This window comes from Amblyraja radiata, chromosome 18 (assembly GCF_010909765.2).
Source record: "Amblyraja radiata isolate CabotCenter1 chromosome 18, sAmbRad1.1.pri, whole genome shotgun sequence".
NCBI lineage: Eukaryota > Metazoa > Chordata > Chondrichthyes > Rajiformes > Rajidae > Amblyraja > Amblyraja radiata.
In genome coordinates, this window is record NC_045973.1 from 26,027,147 (window position 1) to 26,048,618 (window position 21,472).

Below are 21,472 nucleotides of genomic sequence, written 5' to 3' on the forward strand. Positions count from 1 at the left end.
GCTGATGCATAAACTGAATCAACATTCAGGCTTGGATTGGGTAGAGAAAAGGGAATACAGCTGGCTTCCTTGTACGTTGGGTGGATAAAGGCAAAAGGGAATGGTTGGGACAAAGTGTTTACGGTCTGTTTCTATGCTGTGTTTCTACGTGCAGTAAGTGTGATACATTGCAGTGTGGAAGAAGTCGTTCCGAGTGCTTAACTGAAAACTGATCTGCGGGTTTTTTACCACTAGTCTGTGCTAAAAAACTGGCAAACGGATTAAGTAAGCCTTGTGAAGTAGATACCTTGTGAACGAATTTGAGACTGTCACAACCGTGTAACGGATGTTTAAATAATTTAAATATCAGAGTTAAAAAGTGATTGCAACGTTGTGATAGCTTTTAAACACTTGTGTTCTATTCTAGGATGGACCTGGGTTGCAGCCGCTTTGTTACAACCCTCGCAGCGGTGTAACAAAGCCTGGTCACCATGCAGGAGAACTGCGAGCCCCCTGGGAATGTGGACTAAATATCGGTTGGTGGCACAGCAGAGGCTGGGAGCCGTCCATTCAGTGACCTCCCACGTGGCTTCTTCTCGCTATCAGACCAACGACTCTCTGGTCATCCGTCCTATATTGAGAACCATCCTTGCAAACCATAATGGGTAGTGAGGAGATTACCACAGAGTATTAATTGTTCTTCATCCAAAGAGAGAGCCTTTCCACAGACCACAAGATCCACATGTAACTATTCTTTTCACTCAGAGTTCATGGTGAATGATTGCTGACGACCTATTTAATGATGGGATCATCATTAAACTCCAAAGCCAGGCACCAAAATACGGGGGGGCTGTGGGAAGGGTTGGGCAATGAGGGTAATGGGGAGAGGAATCAATGGGCTGGAGTAAAACCTGCCGTGGTGTTCACTATCCTTATGCTGTCGACAAATATGCAAGGGCCAGGATTAATTTGTCTCTGTGCCTCAGCTACACCCTCACTGGTAAATCAAGAAGGCTTTAGACATAACTAAAGGTACCAATAATTTCAGAGACTGCAGCTAGGGAAGGGGTTACGGACAGTATGGAATGCTCCTGTTGATTCAGCACCCTGTGCCCAGTTTGTCATCTCTGTGATGGCACGGGGCTCCTCAAAGCCCCACAGCACCCACTCTTCTCTTGTCTGCTCTTGTCAAATAGCCCACCCCAACAAAGATGTCTGAAAGTATGAATGTTGCAATCATATGCAAAGATCGTATGTTTCATAAATATAACATATTTATTGGGAATGTATATATATATATAATTACAAAAAAAAACGCAGAACATATTTACAGGAGTCACATCTAAAATAGATCTTTGGGGAACTAGTCATGAGATTGTGAATGATGGCTTCTAGGCTTCTCACGTAGTGATGGGGAGCATGTTTTCAGGGCTGCCTTGTAGGAGCACTTGGAGGGTAAGAGGTAGCTGTTTTTGTTCACATTCATCCCTAACACTACAACAGCAGGACTCTGTGCTTTATGGGCTGTTCCCTGGGAGCTGTGCTGGAACAACAGGTGGTGCTGGGAGACATCAAAGAGGCGAGTGGTTCCTCTAATACTTCCAGAGCATGGAACATGCAGAGTGTGGAACTGCTCCTGTGATCCAGACTCGCGTTGTCCAAGGTCAGAGTCTCTCCTGAAGGAAGCATGAAAAGCTGGTGCAGAAAGTGCAAAGGTTCAGCAAGGGAAGGCAAGAGTTTAAGGCTGCCCTGTCAAGGGATATCTTGAGGCTGAATGTATTGGACTGCTTACTGTAATGTAGTCTGCATTGAAAGTGCAGTGGGAATCACTCAAGGACAGTATACTGTTTCTCATCAAACTAATGTGTATTTCACTCTGTGTGGAATGTAACACGTTGATTACAGTGCGAAGCATCTTTATAAATATTATTAATAATAAATATATTTTTGGAGGATAACACAGCCTGTCAGCTTTGGGGATGGATTCAACACTCAGGCAGTTAGATGAGATTCCACAGGCTGCAAACTACAAGCTTCCTGAGTGCAATGGGCTTTGGAAATAGTCAGCAAGTCAAGGAGAATCTGTGGAGATAGTAGTTGAGCTATCGTTTCACATTGGTCAGACTGTCTATTCTTGCAGGCTAGCTTTGAAAAAAACCATCCTTCAATCAGAACACAGCAACGCGTTAGATTACCTTCTTCCAGAGGAGGCAGTGTCTTTCCAACACTTGTCCAGTGACTGATATGCTTCAATGTCCAGCATCTACAATGTGGTGTTTCTGCAGTGTATAAATCTTTGGTGAGCTCTCTAGGAGAGCCAGACAATGCAAGCAAGATGTAGGTGGTTAATTTTAATGGGGTAGGAAGGAAAGGTAGATGCTGGTTTATACTGAAGATAGACACAAAATGCTGGAGTAACTCAGTGGGTCAGTCAGTGTCCCTGGAGAAAAGGAATAGCTGACGGAACCGAAAGTTCGGAATCTTCAGGATCTGATGAAGGGTCCCGACCTGAAATGTCACCCATTCCTTTTCTAGAGATGCTCCAGCATTTTGTGCCTATCTAATAATGATGGGGAATGGAGTGATGCTATTCCAGCAATTGTTCACACATCTCCCTTCCATTTCCTTTCCATTGGAGGGTTCAACCACGGCCAGTGGACCTGCTATCGTCCAAAGACACAATTCCTTCTACGCAGTCAAGCAAATGGCTGTCAGGAATAATTGGTGTCCCACACCAGAAGTGATATGTGGACAGCCAAAGCGGTGAAGAGGAGGAACGGATGCTAATTTTGATGAATGAACATTGAGCAAATATTGACGTAGCTGCTTTTCCTCAACTCTATTGAAGATGGCTCTGGTAACTTGGTGCCTGACCCGAGGAGTGTATGTCGTGCTCACAAGAATACAGTCACCAAAACGCAAAGCCTTCTTAGGGTGGGTTTTACACAATAGTTGGTTCAATCATTTCACTGCCAGTATTTTGCACTGATGATGATTTCTCTAACCTCCTCCGTCTCTTCCCTTGACATTTCTCTCTGTTTCTTGAACCACTGTTTGCACTGTCGTCGCTGCTGACCATCCCTCTACTCAATTAGCTAACCCTTTATTTTCTTGCCTTTCGCCCCCTTTCCCAGCCTCTATACAAATTGATAAATCAGTACCAGATGAAAGGCGGATGCCCGGAAGAGCCGGTCTAATATCTTCTCTCCATTGATGCTGCCTGACCTGCCCTGAGTGTTTCTATCATCCATTATGAACTACTGCTGCACTCCCCGCCTCAATGTGCCAAGGCCAGCTGCCCTGGATCAAACCCACCCCTGTGTACAAGCCAGCTTTACATCCCAGTATCAGGCTGAGGCTTCATGCTCCTTGTTCGTAAATACTTGGGTGGTTCTGGAACTGTGTCCTTTGGAAGCTTAGCTCTCAGAATGTTCTCTTGCAAATCCTCAAAGTACCGGTATTGTTTCTTGACCTGTAAGGGAAGAACTCTCCAGTTCCTGTTGTGCTTGGAGTACATCTTCCGATAGCTGAGGGAGAGTAAGATGCAACTGAGTATTAGAGAGGGAGCAGTAAAGGCCTCCAAGGTGAAACTAAGGTGTCAGTGCTGAGGAACCCATGACACTCCATTCAAAGGATCACTCACCACTATCCATCAACCAATGCTGCCATTAATATATGTCTGCAAATCCCTCCGCTCCTACCAGTTGAACAATTAACTAATGTTCATCATCTGAGACACACAAGGACCAAGGTAAAGTATTACAGGAAAGTCCATGCATTGTATTGCAGCAATTAAGAATATTTTCAGAGACACAAGTGACTGCAGATGCTGGCATCTGCAGCAAAGCGCAAAGTGCTGGAGGAACTCAGCAGGCAGGCAACATCTGGGGAGGGAATGGACAGGCAACTTTTTCAGGACCCTTCGTCAGACTGATGGAATAAGGAGGAGAAGGCTAGAAAAGTGGGATGAGGGCAGAACAAAGCCTGGCAAGTGATAGGTGGATACAGGTGGGGGTGGGGGGTGCAGGATAACTTGCATGAAAAGTGTGATTACTAAGTTTGCCGATGACAAGGTGAGAAAGAAAGTTGGAGAGAGGATATAAGTGGAGCACAGTAAATGGTCGGCTTCTGGGTAGTGTTGTAGAGTAGAGGGATCTAGGAGTACAGGTGCATGGTTCCTTGAAGGCTGAGTCACAGGTGGATAAGGTGGTCAAAAAGGCTTTTGGCACTTTGGCCTTCATCAGTCAGAGTATTGAGTATAGAAGTTGGGAGGTCATGTTGCAGTTGTATAGGACGTTGGTGAGACCGCATTTAGAATATTGTGTTCAGTTCTGGGCACCATATTATAGGAAAGATATTGTCAAGCTGGGAAGGGTTTAGGAGGATGTTGCCAGGGCTAGAGGGTGTGAGCTATAGGGAGAGGTTCAGTAGGCTGGGTCTCTATTCCATGGAGCGCAGGAGGATGAGGGGAGATCTTATAGGGGTATACAAAATCATGAGAGGAGTAGAACAGGTAGATGGACAGAGTCTCTTGCCCAGAGTAGGGGAATTGAGGACCAGAGGACATAGGTTCAAGGTGAAGGGGAAAAGATTTAATAGGAATCTGAGGAGTAACTCTTTCACACAAAGGGCGGTGGGTGTATGGAACAAGCTGCCAGAGGAGGTAGTTGAGGCTGGGACTATCCCATCGTTTAAGCAACAGTTAGTGCAGTGCAGTGCAGTGTCCTATTATTTCCTTCTCTGGGAGAATCAAGATATAAGGTCACTGTTTAACAACAGAGGTTTGCTCATTGAAGACAGGAATACAGTGAGTTTTTTTCTCAAAGCTATACAATACTTTGAATCCCTCTCAAAGTGGAAGCAGAGTCTCTGAATATATATGAAGGCAGAAGTGGACAGAACCCTGGTGAGGAAGAAGATGGAAGATAACAGGGGTAGTTCTGACAGACCCGGGTTCGATCCTGACCACGGGTGCTGTCTGCGTGGGGTTTCCATGTTCTCCCTGTGACCATGTGAATTTCCTCTGGGTGTTCCGGATTCCTCCGACATCCCAAAGACTTGTGGGCATTTATGTTAATTGGCCACTGTAAATTGTCCTTTGTGTGTAAGGGAATGGATGCGAAAGTAGGATATTACAGAACTAGTGTGAACGATGATCGATGTTGGATGGTTGATGAGGACTCGGCGAGTGGAAGGGCCTGTTTCCATGATGTGTCTCTAAAACTTGTTGGGGGTTGAGAGCAGAGGTTATAGGCAGATCAGCCAGCATCACAATGAATGCCAGGAGATGTTTGAGGGGTCCAGTGGCCTGCTCCTGCTCTGATTCATTCATCGCTTGAGGAACTGTTGGCGGAAATGGGACATTCACATCATGGTCTACAGTGGGATTCCACTCTGTCCATCTCCCTCCCAAACGCTTACATACTTACACAATTTCACCAGTAATACTTCGCTGAGATTCACGATCTACGTGCGAATTATAATCAATGGCTGCAAGTATGGTACGTACTAGATAATCTTTGTACCTACAGGAAGAGAACAACAAAGCATTCAACCAGCACACTCAGAAGGGAAACCAATGGGTAGCACTAAACCCAACTTACATACAACAGTCACTTATAACTAAGGTCTGTGAATAATATAAATGTATGTATCGTATATTCATATAGATTTACAAGAGAACAGCACAGCGTAGGAACTGCCGGTGTCTACGCTGACCAAAGGCGGACACAAAATGCTGGAGTAACTCAGCGGGAAAGGCAGCATCTCTGGAGAGAAGGAATGGGTGATGTTTCGGGTCGAGACCCTTCTTCAGACTGATATCAGGGGAGTGGGCTGGACAGAGATAGAATGTAGTTGGAGACAGTAAGACTGGTGGGAGAACTGGGAAGGGGGAGGGGATGGAGAGAGAGGGAAAGCAAGGGCTATTTGAAGTTACATAAGTCAATGTTCATACCACTGGGGTGGAAGTGACTCAAGCGAAATATGAGGTGCTGTTCCTCCAATTTGCGCTGGGCCTCACTCTGGTGGAGGCTCAGGACAGAACGGCCTGTCCCGCTGAGTTACTCCAGCATTTTGTGTCTACCTTCGATTTAAACCGGCAGCTGCAGTTCTTTCCTACACATTTCCTATGCTGACCAAGATGCCAATCTAAAGTAATTCCATCTGCCTGCACGTGATCAACATCTCTCAATTCCCTGCCTGTTCATGTATCTAAATACCTCTTAAATATAGCTATCATATCTGCTTCCACCACTATTCCTGGCAGCGTGGTCCAGGCACCTACCACCCTATGTGTTAAAAAACCTTGCCCTGCACATCCCCTTTTAAATTTCAACCTCTCAACTTAAATCTACTATTTGACATTTTCACTCTCGGAAAAAGACTTACTGTCTGCTCTATCTATGTCCCTCATAATTTGATATACTTCGAACAGGTCTCCCCTCAATCTCTAACACGCCAGAGAAAACAATCCTCCAAGCTTGTCCATCATCTCCTTGTGGCTAATTCTCTCCAATCCAGGCCACATCCTGTGAACCTCTTCTGCATCCTCTATATCCTTCCTATCCACACCTTCTACATTCTTCCTATCCAGACCCACTACATCCTTCCTATCCGTACACTCTCTATCCTTCCTGTCATGAGGCAGCCAGAACTACACACAGAACTCGCGATCGATGGCACAGCAGGGCACTGTTCAGCCCATCATGACGGTGCCAGTCTTTCATGAGCTACCTATCAACCTGCTCCTTCTCCAGAGCTCTGCAAGTCTTCCCCTGTTAAACCCGTGCAGGATTTTGAACCCTTTATTAAATCTCTGCTCTGATCCGAGAACAACCTCGTTTCTTCGAGCTTATCTTAACTTTGGCAATAAATATAAACACAACATTGCTGGAGAAACTCAGCGGGTGCAGCAGCATCTATGGAGCGAAGGAAATAGGCGACGTTTCGGGCCGAAACCCTTCTTCAGACTCCAGACTCCAGCATTTTTGTGTACCTTCAATTTTCCAGCATTTGCAGTTCCTTTTTAAACAATATAAACACAACGTTTTGTTGAGGTTTACTTACTCGTATGTGAAGTCTTTTGAGGCATACATTTTGATATGATTGTTAAATGACTCCAGTTCATCGGTTACCCTGCAAAGGTTATTAAAACTTGTCTTAGAACAGCAAGCTGGGACTGAAGAGTTGTGGATTCAGCACTCGAGCCGAGAGAGGTTAGCAAACACACCTGGCTTGGACAAAGTAGCAGAGGTGGGAGGTGAGCCACTTGTCGTAGACCACTTCCCGCAGAGCATGGTGGGAAGGAGACCCCACCGTCAGCCACTTCTTGCCTTTGAGCTCCTGGTCTGCGAGAGGGCCATGCTCGCAGGAGGCTGCAGTGGAGCCGTCGCCAAGCTGCCACTCATGCATGTTGACCGCGTGATGCAGGATGCTGCGCCAGCGAGCCTTCCAACAACAAACATTCATCTTAGATCACTGAGAAACCATAGTAGGTTATGTAGCCACCACTTTCTCCCATTCCTTCTCCCCTCTGGAAAGCACATGGAGCATGGACACAGGCCCATCAACCCACTTGCCTGCCATTTGCCCATGTTTGGCCCATATTCCTCTAAACCTTCCAATCCATGTACCTATCCAAATATATTTTAAATGTTGTAATAGTACCTGCCTCAATTACCTCCACTGGCAGCTCGTTCCATTACCCTCTGTGTGAAAACGTTGCCCCTCAGCTTCCTATTAAATCTTCTTCCCCCTCACATTAAACCTATGGCCACTGGTTCGTGATTCCCCTACCCTGGTGACTCCCCGACTCTGTCCATTCACCCTATCCATTCGCCTCATGATTTTGTCCATCTGAAGGTGCTGATTCTTGAATACTCCTTTCTTAAACATCTCAAGCAAAAGGTACAGATAGGATTTATTAGGGTTGGTCTGGGCATATCAAAATAAGACGAGCAAGAAATTATAACGTGTGGAGAGGCACATTGAGCTGACAGTGTTTGGGGTATGAGCACTAGTTTCTTCTGGGTTTGTGGGGAAGGATTCCCGTTACTCAATATCCCAGCCTGTGGTACAGCGGTGTGCATTTTCACAAGTTGTGTGATAATCACAAACCTACCTGCCCCACCTGCTGCCAAGGTGGGAAGTTCATTAAATTAAATAGCAGTCCCTTGTGTCACCAAAGCTTATCGGTTAGATATTACTATTCTTCAGCATCTTTAATATTAAAAATAAATTCACTGTTGAAAACTGTTTCAAGCGTTTTATTTTACTGATGGAAAGGATTTAAAATGTTTAATTTACATTGGTGCATTTGCTGTACTGCATGTGAGAGGGACTGAGATTAAAAGACTGTTCGGAGGCTAGTTTCACATAGTAAGCTTTTCACTGTACCTCGGTACATGTGACAGTAATAAACTAAACCTAAACCTAGTGCAGTGTCCTGTTATATCTCTGTGCTCACATGAAGGTAGAACTTACCATCAAGGTCTTTGCATCACCTCTGCAGTGCTGGCAGCAATAAATGAAGTGTCTCACAATGTCTTTAATCCATGGCTGCAGGTCTCTGTTGTCAGTGAGAGTTGCGACCTAAAACGCAGCATAAGAGGCTTTGTAAAGATACAGAAACAATATGAACCAAGGTCCCTTCTCCCACAGTTGATGTGTTTAGGTATATAACCATATAAACCATATAACAATTACAGCACGGAAACAGGCCATCTCGACCCTTCTAGTCCGTGCCGAACACGTATTCTCCCCTAGTCCCATATACCTGCGCTCAGACCATAACCCTCCATTCCTTTCCCGTCCATATAACTATCCAGTTTGTTTTTAAATGATAAAAACGAACCTGCCTCCACCACCTTCACTGGAAGCTCATTCCACACAGCCACCACTCTCTGAGTAAAGAAGTTCCCCCTCATGCTACCCCTAAACTTCAGTCCCTTAATTCTCAAGTCATGTCCCCTTGTTTGAATCTTCCCTACTCTCAGTGGGAAAAGCTTATCCACGTCAACTCTGTCTATCCCTCTCATCATTTTAAAGACCTCTATCAAGTCCCCCCTTAACCTCTGCGCTCCAAAGAATAAAGCCCTAACTTGTTCAACCTTTCTCTGTAACTTAGTTGCTGAAACCCAGGCAACATTCCAGTAAATCTCCTCTGTACTCTCTCTATTTTGTTGACATCCTTCCTATAATTAGGCGACCAAAATTGTACACCATACTCCAGAATTGGCCTCACCAATGCCTTGTACAATTTTAACATTACATCCCAACTTCTATACTCAATGCTCTGATTTATAAAGGCCAGCACACCAAAAGCTTTCTTTACCACCCTATCTACATGAGATTCCACTTTCAGGGAACTGTGCACAGTTATTCCCAGATCCCTCTGTTCACCTGCATTCTTCAATTCCCTACCATTTACCATGTACGTCCTATTTTGATTTGTCCTGCCAAGATGTAGCACCTCACACTTATCAGCATTAAACTCCATCTGCCATCTTTCAGCCCACTCTTCCAACTGGCATAAATCTCTCTGTAGACTTTGAAAATCTACTTCATTATCCACAACCCCACCTATCTTAGTATCATCTGCATACTTACTAATCCAATTTACCACACCATCATCCAGATCATTGATGTACATGACAAACAACAGTGGACCCAACACAGATCCCTGTGGCACCCCACTAGTCACCGGCCTCCAACCTGACAAACAACCATCCACCATTACTCTCTAGCATCTCCCATTCAGCCACTGTTGAATCCATCTTGCTACTCCACCATTAATACCCAACCATTGAACCTTCTTAACCAACCTTCCATGAGGAACCTTGTCAAAGGCCTTACTGAAGTCCATATATACAACATCCACTGCTTTACCCTCATCAATTTCCCGAGTAACCTCTTAAAAAAATTCAAGAAGATTAGTCAACTGCAGGTAGGAACTGCAGATGCTGGTTTAATCTGAAGATAAGACACAAAAAGCTGGAATAACTCAGCAGGACAGGCAGCATCTCTGGAGAGAGGGAATGGGTGACGTTTCGGGTCGAGATCCTTCTTCAGAAATATCACCCATTCCTTTTCTTCAGAGATGCTGCCTGTCCCGCTGAGTTACGCCAGGTTGGTGTAGCAGGAATTGGACAGAAACAGACCAACATTAATCTAATTTGCCTTCTATCCATGATATGATGAGAGAGTTGTTGTTCATCCCTAAAAATCTTTAACAAATCTCCAATGCACGCAGACATGAGGCACGAAAGATCTCACTGGGACAAGACCTTTGGGAATCAAATTCATCTGCTTTGAATTAATGAAACTAACCACTACAAACATCGGTAGCCTGTCGTTAGACTGGCCACTCAAAAAGGCAGCCAGCATCATCACAGACCCACACCACCCTGGCCACGTTCTCATCTCATTGCTACCATCAGGAAGGTACAGGAGCCTGAAAACCATGACCTCCAGGTTAAGAAACAGCATATTTGCAGCAACCATCAGGCTCTTGAACACTGCACAACACTAACCTCAGCAACTGCGATCTTCTATGGACTGTGTCTTGGGTTGCACTACGGACTTTGGTTTTGCACTATTATGGTTGCCTAATTTTACAGCTATTAATTATTGTATTCGACCATTGTATTTTTACTTGTGAGTTATTGAGTTAATGCAAGTAAGAATGTCATTGTTCCATTGCCAGTACATATGATAATTAAACACTCTCGACTCTCCCACACTGACCACCAGAGAGGCAGCACTTGGGGAACATAAGCAAATATCACACTAAATCACCTTATCCTTTCTGGGCAGAAAATGAAAATGTTTCATCGAAGAATAATTCCAATCAGGAAGCAGTCCAGACGAGGCCCTGCATCCTCTACATCATTTGAATGAAACATCACAGTAGGCTCTGTAGAAACTGATTTCACTCGCCACATACCAAAAGGTTAGATTATATATAAACCTGGCTTTGCATGCCTTGAGTGGTGTTGATCTAATTACATATTAAAATTATTGAAAAATTGAAGTGTTAGGCTGGAAATGTCATATACTATAGGGAATAGCTTTAAACGGAAAGGGGGGGAAGTTTAAAGATTTGCTCAGCAAGTTTCTTTGCACAAAGAGCAATGAGTGCCTGGAAACTGCTGCAGGCGAGGTGGTGGAAGTAGATACGACAGCAATATTTTAGAGGCATTTTAGAGGCATTTAGTTCAATTTAGTTTATTGTCATATGTATTGTCATGTGCTAACCAGTCAGCGGAAAGACGGTACATGATTACAAATTGAGCCCTTCACAGTGTACATTTACACTAAACATAAAGGAATAACATTTAGTGCAGGATTTAGACAGGTTCATAAACAGGAGGGAATGGAGATATATGGAGCTTGTGCAGGCAGATGGGATTACTTTCATTATGGTTGGCACAAACACCGTGGGCCATAAGTGTCTGTCCTGTACTGTCCTGGTTGAGGATCCAAACTGAGCGGGAACAGGTAACCAGCAACCAATTGATTCCACAGAAGAAGTGGAACTTTTTTTCTAAATGGCTGCGGATAGTGGAGACCCACATCAGTAGTTACAGAGAAGTGGTACAAATCAGCCATATTTTCGGTCCCTATTTTGTGAAATTATGTAAACCATTGAATTTAGATTACCTTTTCTAAACTCTCATGAACAGCCCTGATTCCGTACCAGAGATCTATCTGGTGAAGAACATTTGGATATTTGAATTCTAAATAAAAACAAAAAAAGAATCAGCTATAAATAAGGCCGCACGGCAAAACCTCCTAATGTGTGCAGAAGGATATAGATCAGCTACAGAAATGGGCAGAGAAATGGCAGATGGAGTTTAATCTGAGCGAGTGTGAGGTGTTGCACTATTGGGGCGGGAGGGGGACGGGAGAGGGGGGGGGGGGGAGAGATCAAATGTACGAGGAAACCATACAATTAATGGCATAACCTTCAACAGCATTAATGGACAGTGCTATCCTTCTATTTCTGCATTCATTGGGAACTAATACAGGGAATAATCCCAAGATTGTGATTGGATTTACAGAGTTGTTGAACTGTATCGGACCACCTTGTCCATGACGACCAAGTTGGCATATTGGGCCAGTCCCATTTGGCCCATATTCCTCTAAACCCTTCCTATCCATATATCTGTCCAAATGTCCTAAAAGTCATAATTGGTATCCACTTCTCTAAATTCTTCTGCAGCTTCAACCAGATACAGACTACCCCGAGTGAAAATGTTGATCCTGAGGTCCCTCTTAAATCTCCCCTCTCACCTTAAAGCTGTGCCCTCTAGTTTCAGAATCCTCTACCCTGGAGGGAAAAGACTATGAGCGTCCACTTCATCCATATCCCTCATGATCTTGTACACTTTAATAAGGTCACCCCTCAGCCTCTTACCCTCCAAAGAAAAAAGTTCCAGCCTATCCAACCTTTCTCAGTGACTCAAGCACGCAAGCCCAGGTAACATGCTGGTGAAGTGTAGCCGCAAGGAACTACAGATACTGGTTTACCTAAAAAGGCGCAGTGTTGTTGTAAGTCCTGGTGAATCTCTCTGCACTCTTTCCAACTTAATGAAATCTTTAATTAAATGGTGGAGTAGAGTCGATGGGCCTAATTCTGCTCCTATGAGTTGTGAACTTAATCTCTTGTAGAAACAAGGAACTGCAGATACTGGTTTACAAAAAAAACAACACAAAGTGCTGGAGTAACTCAGCGGGTCATGCAGCATTTCTGGAGAACATGGATAGATGACATTTTGAGACCCTTCTTCAGTCTCAAGTCTGAAGAAAGATCCTGACCCGAAAAGTCACCTATCCATGTTCCCCAGAAATGCTGCCTGGCCCGCTGTGTTACTCCAGCACTTAACGTGTCCTTAATTTCTTTCCATCTTAATCTCTTTCCTGTCCCAATTCATCTTCTACCTATATCAATGGTACTGACATACACCAGCCTCTGGCTGTTCACCCTTCCCCTTCTGACATTTCTGCAGCAGCTCAGGGGTAGGAGGGCAGATAATAGGTTCAGCAGTGGTGATCTTAGAGTGACAATGGATAAGGTGGACCAGCGGAAAGGGAGGCAGCTGTTGGCACCATAAGGATGGTTCATTCGTAACATCAATCCAGATCAATAATACTCACTCATCAAGGACAAGAGCTCGGCATCTGCATTAGTCACCATCTCGGAAATAGAGAGATTATTCTGCATCAAGCGGCGAAAGACCTGCTGGAATCCAGACACTTCCAAATTTTGCAGCTTCCTGGCATCATTTTGGACATCAATAACTTGAACTTCGAGGATCTTATGCGTGGCATTGTCCATCATTGTATGGGTCAGATATTTCTTTGAAAGGGCATGGACGTTCCAGTACTGATGTGCTATCACCACAATTGGCTGTGCAAGCTCCCGGAAATGTTTTGCTTGCATCGTTCTCCAGTAGTTCAGCACGGACGGTTGTACGTGTGTCTTCTGGATTTTGAGGAATGATTGTTGGCCAATGGGGAGCATATTCAGAAATTTCAACATCAGTGCAATTTTCCCATAATTATTTCCAGATAAAATAATACTTGATGCCAACTGGATGTTGCCCGCCGGGATTGTTTGCACCAGTGGCTGAGACCACCAAGTTGATTCATGCCCCTGGCTGCAATGGCCTATAACTTTCATTGCTGTCGCCACAATGTGCAGCTGCAAATCTACTTTGCTTTTGCAGTCAGCATTTTCACATGTAGAGAATGCTTTTCTGGCCAGCGACATTAGGCAAGCATCAAAAACAATGCCAGTTCTCATCCTGTGTATAGATTTGACTTTTGTTGAAGCGACCAGGATTGGGACAGATTCCTCTTCTCCAGATATGACTTCATCATCAATGAAGTTTAACACTTCCTCTTCCGCTGTGTAGTCCTTTAGCTTGCTGCTTGCAAAGCTGTTCAAAAATCATAAGTTATATTTACATCTGCAATTTGCATGCTAATGATGAATGACGAGGAAATACTCTCCATTGATTATCTACCTACCATGACAATTTCTAAACAACTTTCTGTCACGTTTCATGATTGGCAAATTTCAAAATGAAGCCAAAAAAAGGGCTGACACAGCGAGCATATTGTCAGTAACTGTACCGAACTTCCGTGAATATGAAACGTTTTGAAAGAAAAACGCAGAAACACCATGGGTTTTTTAAATGTCACCATCATACTTCAAGATGTCAAAATTATAATTAAGGACAGTTATTTCCAGCAGCTTTTTGATTAACCCATAAACTAAATACATTTAAAAAATTCACATTAGTCAAATAACTCCCAGTTCCCATATTAGAATTGATATTTTTCCCTCTAGGCTATTCATCCAAATCTATGGATCAGTAAGCATGTCATTTAACCCCTTTAACATGCAGTTGGTACTTTCAATTGAATTGGACAAGCATGCGGGTACTGGTATTTGATCTGTATGTCTGTAAGTCTGAGCTGCTGGTAAAGCATCATCATCTTCAGGAAAGAAAATGAAGATTATCATATAGAAACTGTATATTCCTGCAAGACTGGAATTTTTAAGGCTAAATTTACCTGTCTGGTAGAAGATAATCAGCCTCATCTGCAGAATCTGCCGTGAAATTTGAACTGTCTTCGTCATTATCGTTGTCGTCTCCAGTGTCACAGTGGGATAGTCTGGAAAAGCAGACACACCTTGCACTGCATTGAGGAAAGCCAACCTCAAAAATATCAGCTGAACTCAGCAGGATAGTAACATCCCTTCTAAACTCGCATCAGTTCTTGTTCACCTCTTAATGCTAGACCCAATTTTTAAATTTCACATCCTTACAAATTCCCTCATGGTCTTACAGCTTTTCTATCTCAGTGATCCCCTCCACCTCTATAACTCTCCTAGATTTTTGCTCTCATTCATTTCTGGCTTCTTGCATATCTCGGACTTTCTTTGTTCTGTCATTGGTAGACATGGCTATAGCTACAGGGACTCCACGCTCAAGAGCTCCCTTTCTGAACTTACATAGAAGATAGAAAAGTACAACACAAAAACAGGCCTTATGGCCCACAATGTCTGTGCCGAACATGATGCCAAGTTAAAACAATCTCCTCTGCCCGCATGTGGTCCATATCCCACCATTCCTTGCATAAAAATGTGCTTATTTAAAAGTTTCTTAAATGCCACTATTGTACCTCCTTCCACCACCAATCCCAGCAACATGCTCCAAGCTACCTTTCTGTGGATAAGAAAACCACCCTGCACATCTCCTTTAAACTTCCCCACTCTTTAAAGCTATGCACTGTCATCTTTGACATTTCCACTCTGGGGGAAAGGTTCTGACAGTCTACCCTACCTATGCCTCTCATAATTTGTATATACTTCTATCAAGTCTCCCCTTAACCTCCAACACTCCAGAGAAAACAACCCAACCTCTCCTTGTAGCTAATACCCCCTAATCCAGGCTGAATTCTAGCAAACCTCTTCTGCACCCTTTCCAAAGCCTCCACGCCCTTCTTACATTGGAGTGACCAGAACTGCATGCAATACTCAAAATGCAACTTAGTTAAAGTTTTACAAAGCTGCATCAAAACTTAACAACTCTTATACTTAACGCCACAACCAATGAAGGCAAGTAAATCATACTCTTACTTTACCACTCTATCTTCACTTCTCTGCCTCCATCTCATCTTGCAACATATTCACATTGTTTTTATACTACTAACCCTCATTGTGATTTAGAGAGAAACTTACTCAACAGGTGACTGCAGTTCTGGAAAAGTCCTCTGAGGAATTTTCAATGTCTCTGAAGTTTGGATTGTCAATTTCCTCTGAATTCCGGAGAAGGATGTGGACGATGCCGTGCAGCTTTCATCTGTTTATAGCAAGATATAACCATATAACAATTACAGCACGGAAACAGGCCATCTCGGCCCTTCTAGTCCGTGCCGAACACTTATTCTCCCCTAGTCCCATCTACCTGCACTCAGACCATAACCCTCCATTCCTTTCCCGTCCATATAGCTATCCAATTTATTTTTAAATGATAAAATCGAACCTGCCTCCACCACCTTCACTGGAAGCTCACTCCACACAGCTACCACTCTCTGAGTAAAGAAGTTCCCCCTCATGTTACCCCTAAACTTCTGTCCCTTAATTCTCAAGTTATGTCCTCTTGTTTGAAACTTCCCTACTCTCAGTGGGAAAAGCTTATCCACATCAACTCTGTCTATCCCTCTCATCATTTTAAAGACCTCTATCAAGTCCCTCCTTAACCTTCTGCGCTCCAAAGAATAAAGACCTAACTTGTTCAACCTTTCTCTGTAACTTAGTTGCTGAAACCCAGGCAACATTCTAGTAAATCTCCTCTGTACTCTCTCTATTTTGTTGACATCCTTCCTATAATTAGGCGACCAAAATTGTACACCAAACTCCAGAATTGGCCACACCAATGCCTTGTACAATTTTAACATTACATCCCAACTTCTATACTCAATGGTCAGTCTGAAGAAGGGTTTCGGCCCGAAACATCACCTATTTCCTTCGCTCCATAGATGCTGCTGCACCGGCTGAGTTTCTCCAGCATTTTTGTGTACCTTCTATACTCAATGCTCTGATTTATAAAGGCCAGCACACCAAAAGCTTTCTAGATAAAACATCATAGCCTTTATGAGTTTATATTTATGCAGAATGTGCATACTGGTTTGCTTCATAAAATCAGAAATATAACCTGGGTTAAACTAAATGCCCACTGAGCCTGCTCTTTCAGTCAGGAAGATTGTGGCTTATCCTGTGCCTTGTCCACTTTCCTACACAATATCCTCTCATATCCTCTGACTTTCCAGCTGTTCAAAAATGTGTTCAGTTCAGCCTAAAGCATAGACAGGACAGTGTCAGCTATTAACTGAAAGGTTCCTATAGATGTGTGAGCAATTAGCTCCAAGTCACACCAGAAAATGCACGGCCTGCTGTCCTTGATAATGCTTGGTGCAAACTGTTCCCTTTGCAAGGCCAGGTCTTTGCTTGGCTTTCCTGTTTCCATAGATAAGAGACACAGACTGCTCCATGTTTACTGAAACTTGTAACTTCTCAATACTGAATCCCTCGCTGCACACTCCCCAGTGATCAATATTTTTATTAACAAGATCTGTGATCAGCACTCCCTAGGATCAAACCAAGGATCTGTATTAATTCAGCATTACATAGCGACACTGAACTGGATGGCCCATGCTGACCAGGAAGCCCATCCATGCTAACCCACATTGTGCTCATCTCTCTATTCCCTATCCAAGTATTTGTCCAAAACCCATTTGAATACTATAACTGCAACTGCACCACCACTTCCAGCAGCTTGTTCCATATAACCACATCCCTCTGTATGAAAAGCATGCCTCCTTTACCTTGTAGAAAACAAGGAACTGCAGATGCTGGTTTACACAAAACAGACAGGTGACATGTCGGGTCGGGACCCTTCTTCAGACTACGAAAAAGGATCCTGACCAGAAACATCTCCTATCCATGTTCTCCAGAGATGCTGCCTGACCCACTGAGTTACTCCAGCATTTTATGCTCCCCTTCTACTGTGCGTTATTTAGACAGAAGTAAATTGCAGCTAAACCAAATAATTACTGCAAGCTATAAAACCGATAAGAGCTTTTGCACTCTTGGTCTTACCAGATTGCATAGTCGCTCTCAGCTATTTATGTATCTACATTCCCAATTAACTTTATCCCTATAGTCAATTTCCTATCTTCCCTGGAATGTGACCTAACTCCTCCAACCAAAGTGAACGATCAGTTAAACCATTCAAAACATTGTGCTATCACTGAAAGGTACCTGTCCTTGTAGATAGAAGAAATTGTAAACTAACCGACAGACACATTTCAGAGTGGCCAATCTATAGAAGAGATTGAGGAGGCAGCGGGAGTTCGTATTGATTCAATCAAAGACAAATTAGAAAATTGTTTAGAAAGTAACATTTGTATCCCAGTCTCGGAGTAACTGATAGGCAGAAGCTGATAGAACTGCTGCTTCACGTGCCTGAGACCCGGGTTCAATCCTGACCTCGGGTGCTGTATGTGTGGAGTTTGTACATTTTCCCTGCTCCTCCAGGTGCTCCGGTTTCCCCTCACATCCCAAAGACATGTAGGTTTGCAGGTTGATTGGCCCTCTGTAGAATTGCCCCTAGTGTGTAGGGAGTTGATGGGAGTGTGGGATAGCATAGAACTAGTGTGAACGGATGATCGATAGCTGGCGTGGACTCAGTGGGCCATAGGGCCTGTTTCCATGCTGTATCTCTCTCTCGCTTTCTCAAAGATTAACTGAGTTTGGTCCTGAGAGAGGGTAGTCCTATCATGGGTGGACGATAAGAGTCATGTGGAGGTTAGAAGAATGAGAGGTGATTTCATTCAATCCTGATTGGGGGAGTGGGGCGGATATAGGGCTGTTTCCATGCTGTATCTCTAAACAAACTGCAGCTATGATATGAGACAATTGTGTTGGCAATAGGAGCCTAGAGACGTTGAATAAATGGTTATCACAACTCCCCAACTGGGGACTTCTTCACCACAGGCCCTAATGTGTTATAGATTCACTAAAATAGACTGGTGGTGGCAATGGGTCAACAACTCCACTACCATTGACCATGAGATGACCAGATTGGAGGAATCGGGGTGCCACAAGGCTCCGTGCTGGGACCCCAGTTATTTACCATATATATTAACGATTTAGACGAGGGAATTAAATGTAACATCTCCAAGTTTGCGGATGACACAAAGATGGCTGGCAGTGAGAGCTGCGAGGAGGATGCTATGAGGCTGCAGAGTTACTTGGATAGGTTGAGTGAGTGGGCAGATGCATGGCAGATGCAGTATAATGTGGCTAAATGTGAGGTTATCCACTGGTGGCAAGAACAAGAAGGCAGATTATTATCTGAATTATGTCAGATTAGGAATAGGGGAGGTGCAACGTGACCTGGGTTGGTTGTACATCAGTCACTGAAAGTAAGCATGCAAGTAGTGAAGAAAGCTAATGGCATGTTGGCCTTTATTGCGTGAGGATTTGAGTTTAGGAGCAAGAAGGACCTACTGCAGTTGTACAGGGCCCTGGTGAGACCGCACCTGGTGTATTGTGTGCAATTTTGGCCTCCTAATTTGAGGAAGGACATTATTGCTATTGAGAGAGTGCAGCGTAGGTTCACCAGGTTAATTCCCGGGATGGCGGGACTGACATATGATGAAAGAATGGGTCGACAAGGGTTGTATTCACTGGAATTTAGAAGGAGGAGTGAGGATCTTATAGAAACATATTAAACTCTTAAAGGATTGGACAGGCTAGATGCAGGAAAAGTGTTCACGATGTTGGGAGAGTCCAAAACCAGGGGGTTACAGTTTAAGAATAAGGGGTAGGCCATTTAGGAATGAGATGTGGGAAAACCTTTTCCCCCAGAGTTGTGAATCTGTGGACTTCTCTGCCACAGAAGGTAGTGGAGGCCAATTCATTGGATGTTTTCAAGAGGGATTTAGCTCTTAGGGCTAAAGAAATCAAGGGATATGAGGAAAAAACAGGAATGGTGGTACTGATTTTAGATGATCAGCTGGCTATTTTTCTATGAATATATGATTATTATTGCCTACCAATTCCCGCAATCCTACTTATGAAGAGGATCTAGTCTCTAGCAAAGATCTGAGTGATATTTTTCCCCACCAGCTAATGTAAAGTTGCAACGATACTGACATTGAAAAGATTTTAATAAGTTGCTGTTCCAAGCCCACAATGTATCACAACCAGACTGTATCTGAGACACAAGGTGACGAATCTCAAATAAAAAGGGAAAATGCTGAAACACACAGTCGGTCAGGGAACACTTATGGAAAGAGAAACAGTTCATAATTCAAGCGCAAAACCCTTTGCAGGAATTGTTGCTACCATTTTCTACTTTCACTTCAGATTTTCAGCATTTGTTATTTATATTTACTGTTGAAGGATCTCAGAGATGCTGTTGAGGTTATTTGTAATATCAGTTGACAAAAATGCACTGCCAGGAAAGAGTAATTTAAAAGAGAAGGCAGCCAATGAGTCTTCATTACAACACCAAAGTTACAAGAAGAAAGCCATAGCAAGCAAATACTAACTTGTAATGCCAAAAGCATTTCCTCCTGTGTTTGGATTTGAACTCAACTTCTTGAAATTGTGACAGGATCTACAGAAATTGGAAAGAAAATTCATATTAAACATTACTTTGTTGGATTCGTTTTTACTTCAGGTTTGAATTCATGAAAATGTTCTTAATGGAAGAAAGTGGAACATATTGCACGGATATAAAAAGGGTATGTATAAAAGTATGAAACCTGTAATTATCCAGGAGAAACTTTGCAAGAGAAGCATTATTCTCAAGGCCCAGTTCTGCTCTCAACTCGTGCCACCTTTCAACCTCCAAGCCGATATGAATCATCCTTTGTCTCCGCAATCGGTAGCGCTCCAGCCGTCGCCTTTTGGCCTCTTGCGGCAACAGGTACGGCTGTCGACCACGCCTCAATGAGGAATTTGGCACTGCTGAATTCTCCATTTGGGCTATTCGAGCACCTTCAGCACACAAAAACTGAAAGATAAGAAACTAAAAATTTTAAAGTGAATCTCCGGAGTAGTTCAATTAATATTTAAACATTGCATTAAATACTATTGTCGTCCAGGTTGAATTTCTATAATTTGGTGTGAATTCAGGAAAATACTTGCAGAAAATAGTAATTTGCTTGTATAATTGACTGCTACTTGCAATTTGTGGATTGTTTATTTCGGGGAAGATAGATTAGCAGAAAACAGAGGAAGTAAATAAATTACATGTTGCCATATATTTGTATATTAAAAAACGGTTTAAGCAAGGAGGTAAGATTCAATAAGAACCTGAGAGGTAATATTTTTACACAAAGGGTGGTGGGTGTATGGAACTAGCTGCCAGAGGAAGTAGTAGAGGCACATACTATCGCAATGAAAGTTGGGTCAAAGGGCCTGTTTCCACGCGGACTCTATGCTGTGATTTTCATGAATTCAGAGCATCTTAAACTACTGTGCAACTATCAAATATATTTTTAGCTGCAATTACAGATATTGGATAAATACTTGAAAGGGAAAATATGCAGGAAAGCTTGATTTATAGATAGATAGTTCTTCCAAGCAGCAAGCGTGTGTTTGCTGGGCTGAATGGCCTCCTATGTTGGATTATTCTACGATTTCCTGTATCAGAGTTAAGGGCCAGCTTGTGATAACAAATATGTGCGGAGAGAGACATGGGGCAAAAGGTTCTTGACATGAAACGTGAACTCTTTCCACAGAAGCTGCCTGACCTGCTGTGTGTTTCCAGCATTTACTGCTTCATTAAAGATTAAGGCAGTGTTAGAGTGGCACAGAGGAAATTAACTCTGTTAAAACATAAGCAACACTTGGTCTATAATCATCTCAGCCCTGACATTGCCTCATTGAAATAGTTCTTAAATG

The 21,472-nt window shown here is 43.3% G+C and overlaps 1 protein-coding gene across 1 annotated transcript; it reads right to left on the reverse strand.

The window, feature by feature from the left end:
- Window positions 1–2,433: 2,433 nt before the first annotated feature.
- Window positions 2,434–20,566, reverse strand: LOC116983260. The gene is made up of 10 exons (XM_033036944.1): window positions 20,329–20,566; window positions 20,113–20,180; window positions 15,734–15,854; window positions 14,563–14,664; window positions 13,138–13,922; window positions 11,641–11,717; window positions 8,464–8,571; window positions 7,211–7,428; window positions 7,048–7,116; window positions 2,434–3,506 (listed from the first exon to the last, which is right to left on the reverse strand). The coding sequence occupies exons 1-10, from the start codon at window positions 20,544–20,546 to the stop codon at window positions 3,314–3,316; spliced, it is 1,959 nt and encodes a 652-aa protein (XP_032892835.1). The 5' UTR covers window positions 20,547–20,566; the 3' UTR covers window positions 2,434–3,313.
- Window positions 20,567–21,472: the final 906 nt, after the last annotated feature.